Source organism: Pterocles gutturalis, unplaced genomic scaffold (genome assembly GCF_000699245.1).
Source record: "Pterocles gutturalis isolate BGI_N339 unplaced genomic scaffold, ASM69924v1 scaffold8600, whole genome shotgun sequence".
Classification (NCBI taxonomy): Eukaryota; Metazoa; Chordata; class Aves; order Pterocliformes; family Pteroclidae; genus Pterocles; species Pterocles gutturalis.
Genome location: NW_010140732.1, coordinates 12,235 through 39,404, shown reverse-complemented (window position 1 = coordinate 39,404; position 27,170 = coordinate 12,235). Strand labels below are relative to the sequence as shown.

Sequence of the window (27,170 nt, the reverse complement as noted above, 5' to 3'; positions counted from 1 at the left end):
AAAATAATAATAGTAAAAAGAGCACTTCAGCATAATGACTTGAGAGCCAGGAGAAGTACATGTTTTATCTTTTTCATCTTTGAGGTTTATGATTTCAAGCTTTCTCTCTCCAGCCACTGTGGATGAGATGCAGTGTTAGTTTTCAGAATTTCTTATGGAAGAAGGAGGTGAGGCACTAAAAGGAAACACTAAGTATTGAACAACTTTTACTGAAGTAAAGACAACTGTCAACCTAAAATAATGAAAATAACAAAAAAAAAATCATTTCCTGATCTAGTTTGGGTCAACATACCCTCACTAGGTCAAAGTTTTGATCTGTAGAACTTGTCCTGTAATAATGAGTGAAGTGGGAGCTGACAGCTTGCCAAAACCACCTGGCCCTCTACTTTCTCAATCCATCACTTGTCTTAGCTAACTGTGGGAAATGCAGCAGAGCGGGTGTGAGAGCAACGGCAGCCCTTCCCTGGAGTCTGGGCCTGACTTCCTACATGCCTCTGATGCAGGGGAATGGAAACAGAGTGGTCACATGTTGGGGGTCACTGTTGAAAGTTTTCAATAGTAAACCAGTTAGGACAACAAATACTAAGTTTAAAGATAGCTAGGAGGGGAAGGGAAATGACTATGTCTGAGAAAATGAGTCTATTAAAATTAATGCTTTTGACAGCTACTGCACACTAAAACACTCCGGAGGAGGGAAGGGCTGTGTTTCAGCACCAGACTGTTGCAGTTCTGGTTAGCTTTCCAAACATGTATCACCAAGGTCACTATAGATAGATGTAGTCCATCTTTATAGAGAGAAACAGTGAGCTGTAAGCTGCAAGGCTCTTTGTGAAGCCAGAAGTACCTAATAAGCTGGAGAGTTTTGCTAGCTCCCTGCTGGTTTTCGCTCGTGCTTGACGGGTGGTTGTAGATCCACTGGCTATTCTCCAGACCTTCCTTGGCAATCATGTGGAACATATTATCCTCTTGGGCAGAGCTGCCAAATCCATTCCAACCTTTCCACTCAGCTGTAAACTCAAACGCTTAAACACAAATCACTTACACGACAATAAGCTCTAGTGTAAAAATTCCATAAAAGGCTGGAAAGGATACCAGTGAATTTATCTTCTCCACTGTTACAATCCTTTGGTCTTTCTTCTTCCACAATAGAAACAGTTATTTATTTATTTATTTATGAATACTCTTTGGATGCCTCATATGCATACTGATCAAATGTATGGGACCGAGATGATAATGAAGCACTTAGAGATTTTTAGGTAGATACCAGCAAATTTACCATTCATCTTCTGCTATAGTGTTTTCTCCAGGTGTGTGTTTTCTGCTCTATGTGTTTTCGTGCGTTTATGAAGATCTAACCTCCATTAACAATAGAAGCCTCAGAAAGGACACTGATAACTCAGTCCAATGAAAATTTTTGTCTGTATATCCAGCTTTGTAAATTTTAAATCCTTTTAACCTTTCAAACCATTTAGCTGTGTTTGTTTGGAGTCGTTGCCATAGTACATTGCAGTCACCTCAAGCGACTTCCTTCCCTAGTGTATGCAATAAAATTTTTTAGTGTGGTAAAGCCCTATCCATTATACTACTTGCAGATGATACGAGAACTCATTGCTTTAGAAAAGCTCTTTCACATCCATATGCCACTCATTTCAGAGTTGACCATCATGGCTGCTCTAATGTTCTACTCAGCTGTCAAGTCATTCAAAGCCCACTCCCACGTCTGAATTTTCAAATGTTGAACCCTCATTAGAGGTGCTGTAAAGAAATAACTCAGCTGTAGGTTGCTGGTGGGGTAGGGTCTGGAGGATGGTGAAGGAGGCAAAACATTCCCTTCATATCTTCATATCTTATTAGCAGCAAAACCCAATGGGCTTTATGCAGGAGAAATGTGCATCACTCTGTCTGCCGACTGCCACTTGCAGCTGTTACAGTTTCACCCAGTTAACATCATATATATGCATAATTCCAAAATCAAAAGCTAGAGGGTCCTACAAGTTACTTCCTTCTCTTCCCTTAGCTGGGATTCAGAAAGCTACCTTAAAAGTCCAAAGTCTAGAATCAGGATGAAGAATTCGTGTTTCTTCCTCTACTAGCCTTACATGCATCACCAGATAATGTCTTTGAAATGAAGCGTTGTTTGACATCTCTATTGTATTATATCATAAATGGAGCTTACACTGTGCTGACTGCTCTTCTTCTAACACTTGGGTGATTTTCTATATTAACAAAATGGACAGAATGGCTCTTCAGTTTTGGTCACAGGACCACAGGATTGATTTCTGCACCATTTTTGTGTGGACATCTATGCAAGAAAGGCGTTCTCTGCAATAATTTCTTCTGTTTGGTTACCTAATGAGATTGTTGATTCATTGATTGTGTCATTCAATAAGGTTTTAAAGACTCATGGATTTGATTTACGCTCTGTGAATAAGCTGAAAGAAGTTTTGAAACAGAACCCTAAAACAGATACTTATATCAGCAGAAATTAAAGATTTGAGTACTTTACCCTAAGGCAATGTTAATAGGGGTTTAATTTTATTTGATTTAAAATTCAGGGCAGAGGCCAATGAAAATTTCATTAATTTATATGCAGTGGGAACTACATTTGCTAAATTGATTTGGGGGATTTGCATAATGTGATGGTGTTAGAGCATTGTCTGACCCTTATATTTCATCCGTTTTGAAACAGAGTACTTTTTCAGCTTCATACTGCCTTGTTCATTTATTCAGTTCTTATAGCTTAGTTATTACTTAAACTATAAAAAATAATTATCTACCAACTGAACACTGTTACTACTTTCATTTTGTCTTCCATCATTGTTGGCAGAGTTAACTTTAAAAAAAAATTATTTTTCATGTTTAAATCACTCTGTTGTGTGAATAAACATGCAGGCATAGAAACTTTTAACTTTGGGGAACATCAGTTCTTCTGAAGATCTTCTGCTAAAGACATTCTGTGATATCTCTGACTCATGGTTAGAGTAACATGGTGCCAGTGGAGAGTCTCTAAGTGATAAAACTTTAGAACACTGTTGCATCCCAGAAGCACGGAGATAGCAGGTTTATACTGATAGAAATGGAGGATGGCAACAATAACAATATGGGGTAAATACAGAATATTTTTTTTTTTAACAGCCTGTTAAATACTAACTGAATGCAGAAAGTCTGATGTCTTACTATCAGGTGTGGTGGTTACCACCGCAAGAATTATTGGAGTAATTTCCCAAAAAATTTGAGCACAGAGAAAATAATGAGCCCTCCATACCATGTGGTCCTATCTGCAGAAAATCCCAGCCACATAGGTACCCACTCCTTTCTGCCCCAGCCTCAGCCCCAGAAGGCTTTGGCCAGATCCATTCCTGTACTTCTCCAAAGTGGTCCTTAGGGAAGGCTGCTTTGTCCATTGATTCTAATCCAAATCACATTATCAACCATCAAGTCTCCTTTTCCAAAATTACTTGTGTTCATTCATCTAATATGCTTCTTCCTGCTATAATTCAAGTTACATCTTTCTTTCTCTAAGCTTTTCTTCTCCCAGGCTTTCTCAGTCCCATTTTGCAGTTTACAAATTTATCGGTCTTCCCATCTTCCCTGGAAATTTCCAAATCTTCAGGGAAGTCCTGTTACTGCAGTCCCCATGGGCATCTCTGGTTCTGTTTTATGCTATCAAACTTTTTAAACCCCTTTTCATTCTGCTCTTTCCTTGCACCACGCTCTTTCTGTCTCCCTTTCAGTCTTACTTCACTTAAGACTTTTTTTTCATTGTTCCTCTTTATTCAAAAGTAAATTGTCCGAGCTTAATGACTTCTTAAATCACACAGATAAGCCATCAAATGACTTGTTTGAACTCAAATAGTAAACTGGGGTTTAGATCTTAGTTTTGTTCTTTACCATCTGTCTGGATCAGAGAGTTTAGTATCCTGCAGAAATGCCAGTCAGGAATGCACATATACTTTCAGATTATTTTCTACTGATACAGTAGCTTTGGTTTTGTTTGGTTTTGGTATTTTTTTTTCCTGAACCCTTGACATCAGCCTTATTTTTGTAGGAGATAGGAAGCAAGTCTTCTGTTGTGTTTGTAAACTGAGGATCTAATTGCTTCCCTGCTTCATGTATTCTACCCCAGAAACTCTCTGGTGATCAGACTCATCAGAAGCAGACATTCGTCAAGCTCTCTCTCTTGTTTGCAAGTCTTCCATCGGAAGTTTCCTCTTGGCATCATTGTCATTCAACAGTAAGGAGACAATCTTTCCATAAGCAAAAGCCTTGTGCATGTGAAAAAGAATAGCTGGGAAAGACTGGCACTGTAAAACCACTTTTAAAAATTTAATATAAAACACTAAGCCAATATGTGTTCTGCAGAAACCAGCCAATCCTAAACACACTACAGTGGCCAAGACATAATAGTTGTTCCTGGGCTGACCAGCTGTGCTGTCTTCCTCCCACAGAAATAAAAATGGTAAGAAATATGTCATGGAGCATGGCTCTATGTATTTGTATAACTGAAAACCTGATAGAGGTTGCAACGATGCAAAGTATGTGAATATTATCAGGCCATTTTATGAAGAGACAAACTGAGGGCAAAGGTTTATGACTTGTCAAAAGTAACACATGGCAGAACAAGGAGCTCTGGGCTCTACTCCTGCTTTACAAGCCTGTAGAGAGAACACTAGTGCCTAGCTCTTAATATGTTTAGATACATTAGACTATTAACTTCCTTTTTTTTTTTTTTTTTTTTTACTGTATTACTGCTCTGATTGCCCATTAGTAATTTGGGTTAGTTTTACTGGACCAATTTTTGCTCTGGAGCTATAAGTGATCAGCTCCTAAATACTAACTCACAGCTTTCTGTATGAGCTGATACTGAGTGAGGCCAAACATATGGGCAATTGTAATACTACCTTGGAGTTCAACACACTCTTCCCTTGGTGTATTATTTCAGCCTCCTCATGTTGTTCCTTCACAGCAGGAGGCTGCCATACAGCAGAATGACTATGGATAACACATGTATATACACCACAGGGGTCACTCACCACTGTAAATTGTTTATATGATATACAGCACTGTATTCATAAAGGGGAGAATGAAATGTGTTTGAATTTGTACACTTTTTTCTCCAGAGTTATATAAAACTCTTTCCATATTTCTGATGGACTAAGAATTTTCCCCAGCATACTGACTCTCACAAATACTGAACACGGGAAGTGTTTTGAATCTGCAGAGATGATTTAAGTAAGTGAGAATGAAATTTGGCCAGGATAATCTTATTAACATATTGACCTTGGCCTTACTTAGGATTGCTCTTCAGCAAAAAGCTCCTGTGGTACAGACACTGCTTTTGCTGTGTATTGAAATTGAGCACTGGTGTTAATAAAAGAGTCAGACCACAGTTTCTTGGGTTTGCCTGGGAAGTATTTCCTTCACGCAAAGCCTCATGCAAGAGTGAAAGAAGGTGAAAGGGTTCATGTTAGTATTAAAAACAAAAAAAAAGGTACTGTTATTCAGTGAGGGACCAGCAGAGGAGACAGGAATTCCTTACCACACAGATTCCAGATCCATCAAGGCATCTGTTTGCATTACCATTACAGTTGCAAGGAGAGCATTCTCCTGATCTGGTACGGTAAAATCCTTCTTGGCATCCCTGCAATGAAAAAACAAAAATAAAGTATTTCTTACATATGTGTATTCAGAGAGTTAGGTTTGGCTGAGAGGCAGGGGAAAGAAAGAATTACAACCGTCAGGTCTCCCCAGAGCACACTGCACACCCCATCATAGCAGACCACACACACACTGCCGAACTCAAGTCTGTTTTTTCGCTCTGTGCCCTGGTGCTGCTTTTTTTGCCTTACAGTATTAAAGCTCCTGCCTGTGTCCTGCCCCTAGACAGCAGTGGGTGCCTGTCCGCAGGTGAGGAGCTGGCAGATTCTTACTGCATTGTGTACTTGAGGATGAGTTAACTAGAAGTGATGATCTTTATTCAGTAAAGAAGGTGTATTTATAGGAAAGGAATAGCTTTTACTTAAAAAAAGAGAAAGTTTAGAAAATTTTCTTTACATCAAAGCTTTGATGAGCTTTGGATGAAGAGCTTAGAGGAGACAGAAACATACCTGCAAAGATCAATGCCCCTCTGAATGAAAGCTGGCTGGCTGCTGTGAGAGGCTACGAAAGCAGGACTGTCTGTCTGTCTGTGAGGCTGCTGAGATGTGCCAGCGATAACCTGTTGTCATTCCAGGAAGTAATCAGTCCCTGGGAGATGCAACAGTTCTTCAGTCGTTCTTCATGTCACATGATAAAAAAATGGGGGGGGATTGCATAAAAGGTGAAATTTTCCTGTTAGTTCTTAAATGTGTGGCTGTGCCTGGTGTATATAATTTAGTATTTTTGATAACTGACTTACCAAAGCTTACCAAAATGAAACAGAAGATTGTGAATGTCTAAATTATCTTCTTTTAAATACTAATTAAAGCAATAATGTAAGGAATCAGAAACACAAAAAAAGCTATTAAGATGCCCCTCTAAAACTGGGAATTAAAAAGAAAACGAAAGAGGATATATTTAATTTGACATGTTATGTGTAAATTCTTGTTCTCCACTGAGGAACTTCTACCTCATTATCCCAAGCTGCTGAGACACGCACAGGTTGACCTCAGGAGCAATCTCTGTCACTCAGGCAGCACCTGCTCACCCTGTGCAGTCTGCCTGTGCCATGTGTTATTATGTTAGATACATGTAGACTCATGAATTTTTGGATCCTAAACCTCTTACCCTTGCCTAACTCTCACAAAGTTGTTGCAGAGCTCATGTGAAGGCCCTAGCATGCCATTTAGGTCTCCAGAAATTATTTACCACACCCTGTTTCTGTTAGCATTTACAAACACTGTCCCTGAGGTGGCTGTCAGAGCCTGAAACGTGCCAGGATCTCTTAGAATATTTTTTGTGGCTGCCTCTACAGCACTTTGTGTATTCTGTGGCTCTCTTACCCTCACAAAAAGTGGTAAAAGTGGGAAGTTCAAGTGGATTAGAAGGATACGATCCTTCTTGCATTTGTATGAGCTATGAGGCTTCTTATATTGTACTGATCTAATTAGGATTAAACTTCCTTTGAATCTTCCTATTCCTTTATTTTCCTGGGTTGCCCTGAAATAAAGAATGGTTTATGTTCTGCACTGAGCGAACCATTACTTCTCATGCCCACTGTATGCTATGACATGAACAGCAAGTCAACAATATAAAATGCAGCACTGTGCAGTGATACCTTCACTAGCTGCAAAAACTAGCCTGTGTGTAGTATTGCTAACTAGCCCTGCTGATGGCTGTGGCTAAGTAACCCTTGCACAGCGCTATGGCTGTGTTACTTCTGGGACCTGAACTTGTACATCTGCATGGTGCTGTAGTCACAGCTGTGGAACACTGGGTAGCAAGAGCCAGCAATCCCGAGATTCGTCTGCATGTTAGCTTCCATTCTCAAGGGTGAGTGGACACTTCTATCCAGCCAGATAAACTGCTTGTTTAGAAAATAATGTATCTTATGAGATTACTAATAATAAGCTTTAAAAAATGAGGTTTACAAATGAATCATTAATTCAGTCTTAGGCCAGAGAACTCTCAGAACAGAGATGAACATAAATGGAAAACTCGGTTGCCTTTACCATTTCTGCACACAATATTTTATCTGGTTTGCTTTGGAAACGCTTTCTTAGATAATAGTTCCTAGGAAGAAAAGCCTTCATACCATAGCCACTTTGGGACAGCAGAAATGCCATCTATTTGTACTGCTTATTTCTTTCAGTTGTTTAGTTTTAACACAGGGCTGTAGGACTGGGTCCCACCAGACTAAGGATTTCAGCTGAATGATTACCACACCACACACTGTGGAAGGGAGACAGTGAGTTTCTAAATTGAAAACAGATTCTTATCCCAGTGTTTGTCTTGGCAGTATTTCTCTCCACCCATACAGATCTAAGGCATGATATATTCTCCCATGCCCCTCAACTGGTGGGTGGTCCTGGGTGGTCCTAGCTGGTCCATTAGTGTCTGCCCAACAGCTTTCTTGGTTTTGCAGGTCTAAGCAGAATAATTTTTTACTCATGATGGTGAATATGGACAATGGAAATGTATGAGTGTGCGTAAAGGTGTCTGTGCAAACCCTTCAGTCAGCCATAAAGATAATCTCCTTTATATTTCAACAAAAGGTATGCCTGCATTGCAGCCACTAGTGAGCTTTCATCTAGTCCGCTCACCCAGCAGTAAGAAGTTAGGTGCAGTTCAGTGCAATGTCACTGGTTCCAGCTGTACAGGCAGGGTTGTACAGACTGTGCTGAATTCCGTCAGGAACTAGTTTATCCCCTATTCTGAGCAGACACACTTCTCAGTTCCTCAAGACATCTGCCTCAGTTTTGGGTGCCTCTGCTATTCTCTTTGTCAGAGCCCCCTTGCAAATGAGATACAGGGTCCTAAGTCACCTGGGTATTTTTTGGCAACATTTTTTCCCCACATTGTTCAATTCATCATGAAAACTTGGAAGGTGTTGATGTTCATTATTTTAATAACAGTATTTTAAACCATGGGTTGCATCAATTTAAAGCAGAAATGAGGTATTGACAATCAGTGCTATGAGTTTATGAGGGGAAAATGAGATCCAGATTGTTTCCTTTGGGTTCAGAAGTTTTCTCAGGCATTCTCAATTTTTCTGATATATTTTTGTTGCTCCTTGCCCTAGTAGTGATAATGGAGTGATTGGTTAGTTGTTCCAGGGTGTGAGCCAACATCATATTTATAAAAAAGAAGTGTCAGAGTGTTGAGCTAATGAGGGATTCAAATGGCTGAATGTTCTGGGAGCACAAAATAATTGCATACAAAGCACAAGCAGGTCTGGAACAAAATGGAAATACCCTCCCTGAAAAATCGTTGTGTAGGCAATTGAGTGAGGAACATTTCTGTCCAGTGTCCGTTTCGAAATGGTGAAGACAATTAGTAGGCCAAAATGCTAGGTCTGCATTAGCAATTATGTCGTCACAATTATTAAATTTTTTTTTGCCCAAGGGACAAGGTTTTGTTCCAGTTCAAGCTGCAAAATCCAATCTGATGTGGATCTTGCTGAGCTCTTGAAAATCTTTTACACCAAGGGTGCATTTATTTTTTCCCCCTTTGCATCTGGATTTAATTATTACATTTCTTAAAAACAAGAACCAGTCGCAGTGCTGAAAGCCCTGTGGAGCCTGTATTCATATTCTGTTTCTTCTGACCCTTCTGCTCGTACGGGTGCAAAATGGGACTGAAGATGGGAGACAATCCAAGTACACAGGGTGTGAGTTTACTCCCATATTATGTTTAAGCAGTTTCACTGATTTCTTTGCAGCAGGTCCTGAACTGCACCTTCATAACTGAGGGCAGAATCAGGTCCCTGTTTCTTCCCTTCTGCCAGCTAGCAGTAGTGGTGCAGCTGTGCTGGGGTAGGTATGGTTGCTGTGACCCTGCCTCCCTTGGACTGCTTTTCCCAAAAGAAGACTGCTGTGCTGGTTACATGCACAGAGTGTTCTCTGCGATAACATCTGCATCAGCCAACTGAAGAAGGGCAAGGCATGGTTTCAGGGGCTGGCTTATGATCATCCATACTGACTGATGGTTCATTTTCTGCCCTTGACTTTGCTCTTCAACAGATTGTGATTTTCCTGACTGTGGCCAGTCACAGCTCAGAGCATGGCATCTGTTCCCGCAAGGCAGTCTGGATGGGACTGCTCTTTTCTGGGCAAACATGGAGAGAGCTTCAGCACGTGGACATGGGCTGTGTTATGCTACTTGGCTAGGAGGTCCCCACACTGCTGTACTCAGTAACCTAGTAGCCATTGGCTACACTCAGATGTAGCCACTGACTCTCTCATCTAATGTTAAGAAAACATGGCATATTTCTTTGGTTAGTACTGGAACTTGTGACTTTCCTTTGAATATACAAACTCACAAAGGGTCTCTTTCTTCCACAATAAAAGGCTTCCTTGGATCCACATCAGTGTTTGTTATTTCCAGAGTTTTCTCTTGAGTGCTGGAGTGCATGAAGGGATTTGGATTGAGGGTTAAATGGTCTACATTTAGCCACGTCAGCCTTTGCTATATTCATTATACTCATGCCTACCAGTCTTGGACCAGGAATCTCATTACATTTGATCCAAAACAAACCCAGAAGAAAAAGATGGTGCTTGCCTGCAGGACCATTGTAAAAGAGGAGACAGCTGATGTTCTTGGGGAACTGAATCTGAAGAACAGCACTCAAGGTAGCAGTCATGGCACATGAGCTGCCAAGTCACTGCTAAGTTTAGTGTTGGCTGAGACTTGGTTGTAGCTGGCCAGAAGTGTTATGCTCTGTTGCTAGAGTCAAAAGGTATGCTTCCTTCCAGATCTGAGAAGAATCCTCAGTGGGCTGCATGGTTGCTCAGACATGAGGGCAAAGGTCAAACATTACGGTGATGGGGAGGCACTCTTTATCAGGGAGTGTAGTGAGAGGACGAGGGGTAAAGGCTTTAAGCTGAAAGAGGGCAGATTTAGATTAGATATTAGGAAGAAATTTTTCACTGTGAGGGTGGTGAGGCACTGGCACAGGTTGCCCAGAGAAGCTGTGGATGCCCCATCCCTGGAGGTGTCCAAGGCCAGGCTGGATGAGGCTTTGAGCAACCTGGTCTAGTGGAGGGGGTCCTTGACTGTGGCAGGGGGGTTGGAACTTGGTGATCTTTAAGGTCCTTTCCAACCCTAACCATTCTATGTTTCTGTGATTGTATGACAGGTTCACATCAAGGTGTAATGTTTTTCAAGAAGGTATGGTTTTGCCAAACAGATGTCTGGGACTCAACATAATCCTAAATCCCTGAAACCCTCCCATCTTTTGCTATACAGGGGAGGGTGAATACTCTGAACATCCTCTACCCGTTTTAAAATCAGTGTGTCTAAAAGAGAGACCAGTCTGCTGGAAGTGCATGACATTGCTGTGGAAATAACAGCCATCTGTTCCTTGGGGACATTTTCAAACCCAACCTAAACATGTTCTTGTTTATTTTATTTTATGAGCAGTATTTGGAATTGGAAGCCACAGTCCTGAGGCCTTTTTGAAGATTGTTTGCTTAGGCCATCTTGAGATAAATAGCCCACTGCACTTCCTAAAAATAAAGAAGTTTTCCTCCTTGAATATCTCCCAGTACTTTCCTTTATGTAATTATTTATTAGAAATAAGAACATTAGACAAACAAATCTGAGTATGCAGTCCTCTACTGTACATTTGATGCTCTCCCAATATCTCTTGTTTCCTCAGAATAGGCAGAACTATTTCCTGAAGATATTCCTGGTCTTTATCACCTACAATAGCATCTTCATGTTCAGAAATACTCAATCCCCAGACAAGCACTCACAGAAAGCATGCCAAATTTTCAGCATTCATCAGGTCCCACCTCATGTGTCTATGTCAGCCACGAAGACAGTCCCAGGTTGAACACCAGAGGACCGCCGTGCCCTAGGTGCAGTGTTGTGCTAACATAGCTGTGGCCGTGCTAGTGCTGGGGCATCCTGGCCAGCAGTCCCCACAGCTGGGCAGCAGGACTGCCTGTGGAGGAAGTCCAAACCACAGCAGGCTGGGAGTCATCAATGTGGCGAAATCCACATGGGAAGAAGCCAGTTAGACATCCTTTGTGTGGTTTAATGGCTTCTATACTGAAATGTGTCTAAAGCAGATTAGCTGTGCCTATTGCTCTCTACCGACTGTGAAGCTGGGCTTGGAGGGATAGCTCATGTGGGGGTGGCTGTACTGCGTACAAAGTCTGGGGAGATGAAACCTATTGCACATGCCAGGTGTGTAGAAGTGTCCAGGTTACAGCTGCTATGCCATAGATCTGTCCAAACTGCTGGACACCCTGTACCTTTGGAGGAATGCAAAGGCTCCTGACAGACTGTTGCACCAGTCAGTATGTTCAGGTGGAAAAAGTGGATGCATCTAAAGGAAACCTTGGTGTCTGACAGGCCCAAGTGATTCTCTTTCTACATTTGAGTTAGGCTGATTCTGGCCAGTTCAGAGTGTCTCCTCTGATATTTACAGGTAGCTTTCCGATGGAGCTGTATTATATCACTTTACACTGGTGCCGACTTCTTCACTAAGTACTTGTGCATTCAAAAATCTTCAAACAAAAACTTTTCAGCCCATCTCTGAGATAGGTTTTTCTTCTTTGGGTGCAGAAAGCATACACATATGGTAGCACCTTTAGTAAAGCTTTAATTCTTAGGAAGAGTTTTAAAATCCCACTAGATGTTTACTATCTAGAAATTGATTTTTTTGCTGCTAGTAGCTCAGTCCTGCTTCAGCTTGATGGCTTTGGACAGCATAGAACATATTTAGCAAATAAATCTGTGAGAAATTATTATTTTTGTTATTATTTATATTGTCATCCAAAATATTTGATGCTTACTGCAAACAGTGACTTTAGTTCTAACACACGCCTGTGAGATACAGGATTATCCCATTTTACAAAGAACAAAAGTGATCCTGCCATCATGTCAGTGCTGTCATGTTCATCCCTGGCTCAAGCTGTGACTAAGCACTCTAGATACAACTAGGAGGAAGAGCTCTGATGCTGTGACTTTGGTGATCTGCAGAGCTGGTGACTTGAGTAAAACTCCCTGAATAACTACACAGCTAAGCTCTAGCACAGAAAGGAGCATCACCCCGTTCTGAGGATACCTTCTGCTTCCCTCCAAAAGGCAGACTTTTTGCTTTGACAAACTGGGATGCAAATAAACAGAGTGTTTGACTCGATGGACATCCCAGTTTAAAACCACTCTGGGTAGGCACAAATTGTATGGCTTATCATGCTTCAAAAGCATTAACTAGAAAGCCATCTTCTGTACATCAAACAGATACGTGAGTCTACTGGTGTCTCATTCAGCAAGAAAGTACTGTGGGCACCAATATGACTTCTACATCTGGTTTTCACTCTCAGCACATAATTGACTTCCAGTACATTTAAACACGGTCTTTTAAAACCCAGAATGCCAGTTGTAGACTGATGGACATTTCACAATTTCTTGCTCCCTGGGACCAAAGTAACAGATATTTCAAATTCCTCAGGTCAAAAATGTGTTATTCATAAGCACAGACACAAAGATTGAGTTCTTCAGTCTGATGGGAAACTATGCAAAAAAGAAGAGCTATGTTAACAGTGTGCCCCACTGTCCTGACCTTCCTGCCTTTGGTGACCTGCAGGGGACACCTTCCTCCATTTGTTGCCAAAACATAAAATCCAGCAGATGTACAGTATGCACTGCGTGCAACCACAGCTTGGTGCCGGCACATGCTACTGGTGAGCATCATACTCAGGAGTCCTGGGCTCTTTGCCCTCTAACACAGCCACCAGGCACTTTACTGGCCACGGCAACTGCTGGAGGTTACATTTTAGCTTGAGTATTCAGTGTGTGTAGTATTTAGGAGTATCTTGTGACTGCAGGGGATCTCAAAAGTGTGTGTGTACATGAGATGGACAAGAGTTAAGTGGGGGGAAAGGATATAGCTGTATTTGCCCTGCAGGACCCTGGTGCTGACTCAGCCATGCTGGTTGCCGCCTTGGTCCCAGAGGAACGGATGGACTTGCACATTCACTAGAGAACCTGTGAACTGCAGAAGCTGTGCAGGGTCAGCAGATGGGACACCTGCATACCTTTCCCCCTTTTTGGAATGCATAGGTAGGCCATCAGAGATTGAGTTTACCAGACTGATAGGGTATTTACCAATTAATGCTCTGGTTAGGATGGTTTCAAATACCTTTAAATTATGGGGATGGAGCCCTATTTCTAGCAGGGGATGAAGTGCCAAAAGTTTTTATCCCCATCTCACGTCTTATCCAGCCAACATTCCACTCATTCAGGCAGAGTATGATGCTCTTGTGTACTTCACAGCTGGACTTTTCCACTTTTGTGGGTGAGGAACTCACTGGCACCAGCTCACTAGCTCTTGCTGAAAACACTTTTGTACCAAATATTGACAACAGCTGAGAAACACTGTTAAGTTAGTTTTAGGATGCACTTAACTGATAAAGGTTAGAACGATGCTGTTTTTTCAGTCCCCAGGAGACGGTACATATTTTACAGGTATAGTAGCTCGTGTAAGATAGCTGAGCAGCATGCATCAGCAGGTAGCCTGCCTTTCCTATTTGGCCTAGCTAACCATTGCCACATTTCATAACTAGGAGATAACAAATCACTGAACCCAGCATCAGATCCTGCCAGATGCCTCTGTATGATCAGACTCCCGTTTTCCTGCTTACCACAAGGGTAGGGCCGTCAGTGATAACTGCATGAAATCAGTGATTATTTGCTGTTTTGAATATTATTTGGCATTACTCCTTTTCTTCACAGCTTTTATCCTCATCTGTTCCACACACAAACACTAGACTGCTCACAAGATTGCCAGCAATGTGTAATCAAGAAATGCAGAGCAAAGCTCTTCATTTTTCCCCACAATACTACTATGGGAGAAGCTTGTGAGGGTGGTCTCTGCCTCTCAACAGCTGAAATGGTTGAGATAACAAATGCCTGTATTTAAACATTTTGATTTTTGATACTCCTCCAACCTGCCAAAAGGATCCATCTCTGCAACTAAATTTGATCTAACTACAGTAGGCCATGTGGACAAAGGATATGATGATCTGATGGATCCTATGTGAAGTGTATGACTTGGGGTAAAATTTGTTTAATTAAATTCTCTCTGCTTTGTTTTCTTCTTATTTTTTGAGACAGGAAGGAGAAAATATTTCTAGAAGGTGTCCTTGGGCTTTTTATATACGAGTATTTGATGACAGCTCTGGTATTGTCCTAAATGTCATTCATATCCCTGCCACTTTTTTAGAATCATAACCATAGAGTTGCAAATAATTTGTTTGTCAATTTCTTCTAGCTCTTGTGTCTCAAAAATGTGGGTGGATTTGAATTTGCCAAAGGAGAACAAATAATCATATGGATAGAAATTTGTACAATTACAATTTCCTCAAAAGCGTAGTGAGTACTGTAGCAATGAGGGATTTGCTGCAGGCAGCATGTTCCAATAGGTCTGTTTATATATAGTGAGGTATTGATTAAATCCATGTCTCCTCGGTTTATATTTATAGCACACATTCACTCTAGTTTTTATTTATAGGTTACCTTTTAGTCTTGTCTATATTATATGTCTCTCCTGTTGGCAACAAGGCTTGAATGCCATTTAAACAGTCTTGCAGTAAATGCCAACCAGATGAGATGGTCGTTCATTGGCCCTTCTTGGGGGAGGCCTCTGTACTTCTCTTGGTCTGTTTCTATTAATAGAGCATATGAATATTATGCTGATGGGCTGTGGATCTTCACCTCCCTTCACTGGCTTCCGCAGCCTTTCTGCTGTTGCCTTGTTCTCTACTCATGCTCGTGTCCTCTCTCTCTCTTGCTTTCCACTTGTCCTTCTACTCCTCCACTTTGCCTTTCCCTGCACCTGGTTCTAATCATTCACCCATTTCATGACATACCCTTCACCTCTAATCTACTAACATCTTCACAGCAATAGTTTCATTATGTTGTTTGAAATGAACATAAAGGAAAATATTCCTTCTTACAGAACAGATGAGAAACTCATCACCTTTTTTCTGTGCGTAAACTCCTTTGTCTGTAACTACGTTCATAAGGATATTGGGGCCCAAGAAAACACATTTTTCTGCTCATATTTGAGTGACCATGAAAATTACTCTTTCACTCAGTTCCTCTATCTGTAAAATGGAATAATGACCATAGTCGTAGAGAATAACAGAATCACGGAATTACAGAATGGTTGAGGCTGGAAGGGACCTCTGGAGCTGATGTGGCCCAATGCCCCTGCTCAAGCAGGGCCACGTAGACCTTGTTGCATGGGACTGTGTCCAGATGTGCTCAGTGTAATCCACAGCAGTGTACCCAATGTAAACCCAGATTACAGTGTCACAGATGTACCCAACGTAATCCACAGCAGTGACACAAGTCAAAAACTTCATGTCTTTTAAGAGAACTACTCAGAACAACCAGGAATAATGAATGTCCCCACACGGCCAGACATTTCTAGTAGTCATGATTTGCTTGTTTCGGATGCCTGCAATGAATATAAAGCTGTTGCTGGACCCAAGACTTCCAATCTCTTTAATCCAGTGCTGAAAGAACTTTTTTGTCTTTCAGCTAAACAGCCATGCTTTAAAACCATTTGCATATTTACACAGCACTGCTTGGCATTGTGCCATCTTTCCCATTTTTTTCTCCATCCTTTCTAAGGAATAGGCCACACTCTGGTATTTGAGGGCAACTTTTATAAGTGACCTGTGAGGATTTACTGCCAAAGCATACCAGATATATGAAAAGGATTAGTCAAAGAGGGTAAGGAGAAAGAGTTACATTACAATGTTAAAATTTCACATGAAAAGTTGAAACTAACTTTGTAGGAGACCTTTTAAGATATTTAAGGAAAATCTGTTTTCTTCATAAGAGGAAGGAAATATGAATATGGAAAAATCTATTTGATATAGAGGTTGTTTTGTTAAAATATTTTCCAGGGCATTTTGTTTCTGTTAGATACAATGATTAAAGCATTTTCCTCTTCTTGAAAAAACAAATGAAGAGCTGGAACTCTTACTGAAGGTACAAATAACATTAGTTCTGCTGATAGCTTCCCCTTTTAACCTGCCCTATTCATTTGTCTTAGTTTGCTGCATGCATCTTCCTAGACCAGGTCTTAGCTGTGGAGAAGGTTATTGTGGGTTCTTCCAACCACTGAGTTAAAGTAAAACTAATTTTAAAAATAAAATGCCCTGTGATGTGATGCACTTTCTAACAGCTGTCATACTTCACTCTAGCTAAAGCTGTAATTTGAAGAAATAAATGGATTTCAAATTCCCAGACCTTGAGTAATGTCAAATTCAAGACTGTCTTTGTACTTCAACCTATAAATCCCTATGAAATGACATTTCAGAGGGATCTTTGTCTTTCTCTGGGGAATGAGGGTCTCAGAAATTAGTAACTGACCTGTTGGCCAGACATGCTCTACCAACAAAGCCATCATAAAGAGAGAGGGACAGAAGTCCTGCTCTACGTTGTGAGGTATTCCACAACATGCAGGCAAAAGCAGATATCTGCTCTGCAATTTTTTGTCTTCTCCATTGATTTCTAAATTTATCTGAGCTTTGAAGCCTCACAAACCTAGAGAATTAAAAACAAACAAGCTTGTTCACACCAGCTTCCCGTAGGCCTCCAAGCTCTATTTATAATTTCTATAAGCCTTCATTACCTCTGGTCTACAGTATCAAATTCTTCTGAACTAGAAAGGTCACATTCTAACTATTATTACTGGAGAAATTAATTCAGTGTGTGACATCATAGCTAGACAGTTAATTACCCCATTTAATAGGACACTACAGCTGTTAGAGAACTGTCTGCATACAAAAAGCCACTCTATAATATTTACTGTTTCAAGGGCAGAAACCTCATGCAAACTAGCCATTTGCAATTTCAAATTTATTTTTTAAAGGGTAAACATTTCTGAGAAGAATAAATTTTTTAGCTTGGTCTCCAAATTAATATTCATGATAATTTTATAATAAGCACCATGGCATAGTACATTAAATTCCCGTATTGTTCTCTTAAATTTCTGACATTGTTAACTGTGAAATATTTGTTACTTCCAGTGTTCCACTGATGTTGTAAATTACAAATTAACCAGAAGTTGCTGAAGAGTTTTGGGCACAATGCTGGTAATCTTCTTTTATCCGCTTATCTTGACAGGTATCTCGGTTCTGATTGCATTTAATAAGATTACGAACTGAAACAATTATGTGAATTACACAATAAACAAGCTTTCTGTTTTGTTATTTAGCTTGCAATTGTAAAAGCAAATTATTTCTTGCTGAAATAGTAATTCAGTTGCATATTCTTATTTTTTAAATTAAATTCCAAGATGTGATTGGTTCAGTGACAATTAAAGCCTCACTGGATGCATTTGCCGCATATCTGGGCAAATTAATATAATAATGGGCTTTTCTAGGTAAGTAACACAAAATGCTCATTAAAGCTGCAGCGGTGCTTTTTTGTGAAGCTTAGTAATTTGGATCTTCAAACATAAAAAAATAAATAAAGCAGTGACACTGGTTTTGAATGTGTAATCTTTTTCTGTAAATGAACTGTTTGATGAGTGATAAAACAAAGCCTTATTTTCTGTTATTAGTGTCCTTTCTGTCATATGCTGTGCATGGATCTCAATATTGTCCCTTTTTATCTGCATCCCCAGTGATGCTCCCGCCTGAGAGCACAGGGCTATGACTGGTCTGGAGCTATGCACACCACGTCTGGCCAGTCTGCAGCTGCTAAAGAATGTATCTGATGACTGAATTTAGTCTGGTTTTCCAACTCTTGCTCTGTTAAATAACAACACTATAAGATCTCCATCATTTATATATACAAGGGAGTTGAGCTCTCCTTAGAATTTACTGGAAAAAAATGTGACTGTCTTAAGGGAGACAGAACAAGTGCCTAACTTAATCAGCCTAATTTGAAAACTTTACTTACTGATTTATCCCTGACAATTGGGAATATTTATGTATCACCTAAGGAGCTACCAAATCATCAGCTTCCAAAATAGAAGTTTATTTTTGATGATAACAAAGAACAGATGATGATGCTGACGGAAACTGTCTTCCTGAAATTTTAGACAAAGGGCTCAAAGATTGCTAAAACTAAAACTAGCAAGACTCAGAATAATTGCTCCAATTCCAGGTAAAATCCTGCTGGTGGCGGAGATGTTTCTCTGTTTCTCCCTTTGGCATAGTAGAGCTAGGAGTCAGAGGGAGAGTGAATATGGCTAATTGCACATGGGTAATCCCCAAACCAACAGGAAAGCAGAGCATGGGCAACAGGCTAAAATGACAAGGATCTCCCTTTCCTCATCCCACTGTCACTTTGTATTCTTGTTCCTTGAGTGGACTTGTGCATGCCTCCATTGTAGCAGTGACAGAATAACAATGACTCCCACAAAAACAAGCAAGAGCTGAAAGCCAGATGGCTTTATGTAGAACATCAGCATTATCTACTACCTTGACAAAGTAATTGTATTTAATTTATAAAAAAAAATTCCTGTGTTTAAAGTGTTTCCAGACTGTTACCCCTTCACCAGTCCAAGGGAAAAACAAAATGCCATTCAGCAACAGAGATGGGGTTGGATCCAACATAAACATTTCTCAGCTAGGCGTTCTCCATAGAAGTGCACGGTCATTTTTTTTCCATATACAGTGGGAAAGACAAAGCCTCTGCTTAAAAGGCATTCTTCTGTAAAAAGGGGGAGGGCTAAAATGTTTTAGTTGTCTGCAAGCTGGCTAAGAATAAGAGATTAATACCAGCCTCTGCTCTAATGTACTTATTGATACAGTCACTAAGTAAAAAACTCAATCTTACAGATGCTCACTGTTGGAAATAAAAAATCTGCAGCTGGAAAAGTAGCTATTTGATTTTCCTCTTTCAAACAAAATGCCATGTTTATTCAAGGAGAACAATTTACAGGAAAAAGGATAAATAAGTTTGCATTGTTTCCTCATTAACCACCCTCCACCCAGTCCCCACAAAAAAACTCACGAGATGTGGGTTCTGAGTCATACTTTCTCCTCTTGAGTCCCCCAGATAAGTGAAACATAATCAGTTGACAAACTACAGCACTCCCTGAGATATTTCCAGACAGAGACAAAAATTTTCACGGGATAAAAACCAAAAGTGGCCTTTAAAGCAGGTGCAGCTGTACGTGTGGGACACTGTTAAAACTGAGAGGGTAAATATGAAGCCTCCTTTGATTTCCCTTTTGCAGCAATTTCCTCCCACCCCAGATTTCTAGTATTTACTGGTTTGAATGTGCAGCTCTTTAAAATGTTGGAATCACAGTGGGGACATATAGTGATCTACTTGACCAATAGCGAAGGCATCAATTTAAAAGCCTGTTAACATGGAACACAAGCCACAGTTTGAAAAACTTAAAAAATCAAGAGAAAGAGCTTTCATCCATCACTCCATCCCAAGGGTTGCCCAACTGTGGACAAAACAGGCAGCTGCTGGGGATGGCTGATGGGAAGGTGCCATATTACTGGGCTGTTTTCCCAGAACGGTTTCCCTCTTGATAGTGCCAGTGCTTTGAAAATGTGAGGTGAGAAAGGGAAACAGATCAACATGGTTAAATTTGTAGTACAAGCCTTATGTCCAGAATGGAGGTGGGCAGAGGGTGTGCTCTGAAAGAAGAGAGGAAAACCCAGGGCTCAGAAGAAGGGGTAACCTGCCCTGATCTCTCACTGCCACTTGGTCCGTGGCTTGTTTCATCACAGGCATGGTCTAATAATGAGGAAATTAGTTTCTTGTTGGCTCAAAGAGGGTGAAGAGTAGATGCATCAAGACACAAAAAAAATCCAATCTCTTTCTTTATGCCTCACAAAAATCCCTTGCTCAAACCTCTGCTTCCAGCTGACCTAAAAGCAATTGGATGGTGTTTAAGTGATGCTGTAGAGCCTCTGAAGACAATAGTCCCCAATGATGGGAAGTGGGGAGCAACAGAAAACCACAAACCTGCAAAACCCTTCTGACCTTAAACCTTGACGAGCCCTTCAACTCTTGCCCACCTTCCCCTTGAATGGATCTATACCAGGTCCTGCTGCTCTGAAGACCTTGGCAGCCCTCAATGGGCCAGGCTGTGTTAGCTTTTCTGGGGCACCTTGATATATAGGATTTAATAGCTGGGGTAGGGAGGGCTGTGCTGTGTTTTACCCTGTGTTTTTTTGTTGGTTTTTTTTTTGTTTTGTTTTGGGTTTTTTTTGGGGGGGGGTTGGGGGTTTTTTTTTGTTTGTTTGGGGTTTTTTTGGGTAACAGGGAAGAATTTGTTCAGACAAATGTTTGCTTCCACAGAGTGCTTTTGAGGAAGGGTCCCTGGAGCCAGGAAAGGGGAGCACAGCATAAGGCAGTCGTGAGCAACAGGCTCTCTGGCTCTCCACAGGCTATCATCCAGGCTCAGAGGTGGAAAACTGCAGTGGGAAACCCTAGGGCATACTAGCTTTGCATTAGCCTTGGCAAAAAAGAAGTCTGATCTTCTCTTGCTGCTCAGAAGACCTTTCATGCAACAGTAACAGGATGCATCATAGGATGGTAACAGGGTGTAATGCAGCCCAGAAATGATCTGTTTTTGTTACTAGTTCTGTGCTTTTTTTATTCCACCTGATGCCAATGGTGAAAGTTTGAATGAATTAACTTTTATACATTTTTGTTGGGAAGACAGAGCAAAACAATGATTCAGAGCCTTACAGTTTCAGCTAAAATGGTTATTTTTTTCAAATCATATTGGAAGTTGTACATGCAAGTAGAGTCTTTTTATTCAGTAATTATTAAATGATGTTTCAAATTAGTATTCAAGTGTGCCAGTTCTTCCCATGCTCCCTGGCTTCCACATGTCATGACTTAAAAAATAACATTTTAGTTCTTCTTAGGGTCTTGTAAAATTGCAGTAGTAATTTCTAAAATATTTTTCACAAGCCTTTATTATTTTTTGGCTCATATTGGGTATCTTAGTAACTCTCGAATGCTGGGGTTTTAACACTGTTTCTTGTTGGTTTGTCTTAAAAGAAGAAAAGGAGTTCTAGTATTTATTATTTATTTTAAGAAAATAACCATCTAAAGAATTGCACAATACAGCTAAACAGGAACAGCAAAGCCAAATCGTATTTACTACATTTTAGTCAATCTCTGCATTGCCAAATGCACACTGTATGTATCCTGCCTGATAGTTAGGAAAACGTCTTTGAGATCATTTAACAATGAAGAATTAGATTTCAAAAACTGTGAAACTCTAACAGTTTTGTATACAGTACTATTCAGCAATTGTTGAATCTTACATTAAGATGCATAACCCAAACATCCCCAGCTCATGGTGGTGTCTGAAAATGAACTGGGATCAGATCCAAACGTTCAAGAGGACCAGTTAAAATTGAAAAAACAAATGTGTCTATATTTTGGTGTTTAAAATCTAAGTCCAGACACAAATTGCATGTCATCAGTGGCTGGTTATACACTATTCAGAAACTAGGCCTATTTTACGTAGCTCTGGAACACTAAGAGCTCTAATTGTTATCAGTTTAAATCAGAACATGTTCTCCTTCAGAAACCAATTAATTTATTGCTTTTCATGCCCCCTGGAAAAAACTGGACTTTTAATTCCTTCCTGGCTTTCCATGTCATGAATAAGAGTGAGCATGAAATGCCTTTTATTGGTTTGCACAGCCCTGAATAAGCTTTGGGGCACTTTGCTGGTACTCACCCAAAACTTTGTAGGAACTCAGTACAGGGGAGTTTAAATCACATTGTTCTGGTGGGTGCTTTATGCACCTTCTTGAAATAGAGAACATTTCCCACTATCCATCTGCTCTGTCCTGTGCTTCCATTTGCTTCAGCTTCCTATGATTTAAAAGGTTTGGGGTCTGGTGGCTCTACTCCAAGCAGCTGACTTTCATTAAAGCTTTGATGAGAAACTTAAGCTGGAATCACAAACATCTGCAGTAAAACTTCCTCCCCACTAATAGAGGTTTCTCAGAACATAACCTTGTTCTACCAGAAGAAAACAGCAGCTAGAAATCCAAATTGCCCATTATGGGAGTTAACCTAACATAACCTCAAGGGTCTGAAATGAATTCATTTGAAGATCTGCTTTTTTTAAAGGTAGATGAAGCTCCCAATAGCCCAAAGGTATATAAAAGTTTCTGTCAAGCTAAAACCCTCTTTTGGCTCTCATCTCAGGATTAAGTTTTCTGCTTCTTCTTTTAGTGCTAGTTTGTTTTGAACAGATTAATGCCACAAGTAAGGATCAAATTGTGGTTTCTCTAAGACTGCAAGACTTTCTGCTCCAGCCTGTATGGGGGAAGGGGTGAAGGCAATTTCATGATGGTTTGAGTCTTTGTTAGCAAGTAGCTGGGGCTTATGATTGCTCTCGTTTTATATATTTACTGGAAGCCATGTTAGAGAGGTGACTTTGTCACAGGTCCAGTGGTAATTATTGCTTATTGCTTTAGAGAACTGGAAAGCAAGCACCTCAAATACTGTTTTTTGCTTTTGAAGATTTAGATCAGCAGCTGCTGGCAGAAGTCAGGTGGGAAAAAATTATTCTCAAACATGTCATTTTAACATGCAAGCTGCAACAGATAACTTCTGCCTCTTACTTTCTCTTATAGTAAATGGCTAATTTTGCCTTGCCTCCGATAACTGTTTCCTTTAAAGGACTGCTTTTGCCTCTCTGCCTTTCCTCTGAGCCAAAAACACTGATGCTGGAAGCAGTTTTCCTCTTCCATCCATCCAACAATACCATGCCTTCCTTCGCTCTGGGAATTGGCTTCCTGCCCTGTCCCAACTACTTCATTTTTTTTTTTTTTTACTCTTAAGGCTCTTGATTATCTCATTCTTGCTCTAATATTTTCCTCTCATTTTCTTCTTCCTGCTTTAGTTTGCTTCCTTTGCCACTACTTACTTCACTTCTTCTTTCCATAGAGGACATTTGAAATTAACTTTTCTTGCTTGGCAAGTGTGTCCACAGAATGTCTGTCTTCCCTTTCTTCCACTAATCCTTTCCACACTCGTCTCCTATACTGGGCTCTCTTTGATGTTTTCTTGACCTTGAGTAGTCATTTACATCAGCATGAAATGAGTCGTCTTCTGGATATCACCTTACATTAATTTTGCATTAAAGTGAGTGACTGCACGATATAGAATCACAGGGCATCATTTGCCATACTCTCTAGTATTTGAAGTCTTGTGCCATTGTTTATTCTTACCTTAGACTCTGTAAGGAACTTTCTTCCTACTGGGGAACAAAATCTACACCTATATAATTAAAGCCATCATGTCAGTGGAATGTACAAACACAAATGTTGACGGTGGCAGGCTTCAGACTCAAATGACAATGTAAGGCCTGCCTCTTATTTTAAAGGCACGTGTTTGACCGTGGGATATAACTGCTGTCAGAAGTTACTTCTGGTTTTCAGTTTTAACTCTGTGCCTCACCAAAACTGGAAGTGTCTCACCACCCACCCCCTTTCATTCTGCTGTGTCCAAGCTAATGAATGGAACCACAAAACCAAGATTTATGATGTTTGACAGTCACTTGTTTGCTTTCATTTGATATGTCTGTCAGCTTTAAGTATTTGCTTCCATCTCTGATGAATCTTCCTTGTAAAATATTTTAATCTATCCTTATTTGGAAAAATCAGCCTCTGACTTAATGTTGCCAGCTGTGTTTGGGTTATACTGGATACAGATCTTTGTGCTCACTCTCTTTCTCACTGTCTCCCCATATACATCAGCATTCTGCACTGTAACATCTCCCCCAGGTCCGCTTACTGTCTTTATGAGCCAAGGAACTTAATCACCCTAAATAGCACACAAGCAACTAAGTACTTGAGGGTGCTTTTCACATTGATATGCCTCTTGATAGACAATCCAACACAAGAGGATAAAGTCTCCAGTGCATAATTACCTTTGAAATTAAAATTTGTGACTAACTACTAATCTGAACTGGATCACCTTCAATTTACAGCTGTTGCATATGATGAGACCTTCTTTTGTTAGACTAGCGAGCCTATTATTAATTTTTTTTGCCTGTGTATGTGCTTACACAAGAAGTTCAAAGTTTTTTTTTAACCTCCCTTTGAGTTAAGCAGATTGGATTGTTGAGTCTGTCAGCTATACTCCAATTCCTAACACTGTAATACTGCTCATGATTCTTTTCTGAATAATTTTCATAAATTTATAACCATTCTTCTTCAAACAGAGGCAGAGAGCTAGACACATTATTCCATGATGGTCACTACCAGTGCTCATTATGCAGGTAACATGACATTAGGTGGAATCTAGTCCAGTTAATTTAAACATCTACATTTTGTGCCCCAGCCTTTAGCTGCTTAATAAAGCTGTCCTGAAGTGACTACCCAACATAGTCCCTACGAAGGAAGAGGCTCCTTTCAGGGCCTCCAGGGAAGACAGCTAGGAAGTAGAAGTTTAAAAAACCTGGTGTTTCCATTACGGTATGGGGAATTTGGGTTTAAGCTTGAAGAAAGTGCCTGATTTGGATTGAAAAAGTCTAGGCACAGTTTATGTGCCTGATTTAGGTGTATTGAATCACATATTGATTAACAATGAGGGCACCACACTACTAGAAGTTGCTGAGATCCAGCTTGAACCCATGGTTTGCTCTGTGAGTAGGTACAGCATTAAAAATGTAGCTAGTCCTGTCAAGAGGCTTTCATTCAAATCCAAAGCACAGAACAGCTCCACATTAACATTAATTATGAATTTTTAAACCACTTCTCCCAGTTTCTCTGAGTTTAGGGTTGCCAAACATGGGAAAGGAAGAGGAGTGGAAAACTGAGAAGTATTCACTAACATGTATTTACATTAATTGGGGTCTCCTGTTCTTATATATATTCATAATATCAAACTCATACAATGATTTAAGAGCATCCCACCAATTACAGCTTGGAAACTCCCACCAGTACTATTTCAGACCTTGCAGATTTCTGAAGACGTTATGTAGACCAGAGTCATGTGTGGGGCAAATGCTGACCAGAACCTGCCCCACACCCTGAAACATTGTGATTTCTGTCTGTCCTGATCTGTGCTCTGGCTTTACGGCGGCATGTTTCACGTCGCGGTTGACTGTCACCGCAGTCCACCACAAAGCCCCTTCCATGGCTCTGTAACTCTGCTTTGTAAATCTGCCCTCTTTGTGTAATTTGGCACTATTCAATGTGAATATAAGCCTCTGTCTTCTCAGGAGAGCCGTAGGTCTGAGTCAATATTTAGATGAAGGAGCTAAATCAAACCGCGCTCTGTAAGGGAGTTTACTCTGCGGTTCACTGCGAGCTGTGGGTTAAGAACTCAGGCTTCGAAAGAAGCTAATTCAAACCTGCTGGGATAAACCCTGTTCCCAGGGACAAGGGAGGGAAGGTGGGCTGTGGGAGGGAGAAACTCTCTGAGGACCAAAGGAAATATTCCTTCCTTGGCTGAAAGACTACCAGGCCATCACTCTCTGACCCTTTACGTCAACCTCTGGTCTTAAAGCCAGTTCCCCAGCTCCTGTTACCAGCTATGTACATAGATCAATGGGTAAGCAGGTTCTCACTGTTACAGAGCCATCAATCTTATCCCAAAAGAGCATCCTACTGGGCCTCCTTGGAAACTATGGAGGTGGGGTCTGAGATGCAACAGTAAGGTGAATCTGCACCTAGCAAAGGGGCCTGGAATCCTGCCTTCTTCTCAATGAAACCATAACATCCTCAGCATGACAGCAGCAGGCAGCATCATCCATTCATAACATGGGATCCAGAGTTTAAATGCTGCCATTGCAGGGGCTTAAGTAAACTGCCAGAGCAAACGCCAGCTAGTGAATCTATTAGATTGGACTGAAATGAAACTTTAGAGAGGATTGAAGTGGGTACGGAAGACTAAAGTGTCATTCCTCTGTAGTGTCCAATATATCTCATAACACCTTCCCAAGGTAAAGTCTAATATATTAAAGCAATGTGAACTGTGTCTTTGGGAAAACCCTACTACATAATCATATTGTGAAAGGCTAATAATCACTTATGCACATTATCCTCTGAAAAAGAGCTATGAAACCCATCTGGCTCTTAAATCAGGCATTTCATTCAGGGACTTTCCATATTGTAAGCAACAGGTGGCAATGCAGCTTCCCAGGGCTGATTCCAGGCCAGGGGAGAAGAGCTGTACATCCCACATCATGGAGCCTGTCCAAGCTTGCGATGGCTCCTGAGAGCTCCTATACCGAGCAGAGCAGGGTTTAGCCTCCAGTTTTCTCACACAGGTTATGTTTTGTGTTGAGTCCCTGGCAGGGTGGGTAGGCATTTCCTGGGGCTGCCCGGCTGCTTGGAGCTGTGGCAGCGGGGGGACAAGCTCTGCCCAGCCCCATGGTAACCCCAGCTGTCTGAAGGGCTTGTGCACTTATTTCCATGGCTGTTAGTTCTGGCAATTGGAGTGTAGGGGGAAAATTAGCCTTGCAATATCAGAGACTGCAATCTTGATATTCTCTTAGTGACATGGCTGTGCTCATTTTTGGATGTTATGCTAGAAGAACTACTCTTTCC

General features: G+C 40.7%; 1 protein-coding gene across 1 annotated transcript in view; it reads right to left on the bottom strand.

Annotated features, from left to right (window-relative positions):
- LAMA4 (laminin, alpha 4) overlaps nt 1-27,170 on the bottom strand; it is a 100,205-nt gene that overhangs the window by 71,998 nt on the left and 1,037 nt on the right. Inside the window, exon 2 of the mRNA XM_010083783.1 lies at nt 5,540-5,641. Within this exon, the coding sequence (XP_010082085.1) occupies nt 5,540-5,641 (102 nt within the window). The remainder of the gene's footprint in view (nt 1-5,539; nt 5,642-27,170) is intronic.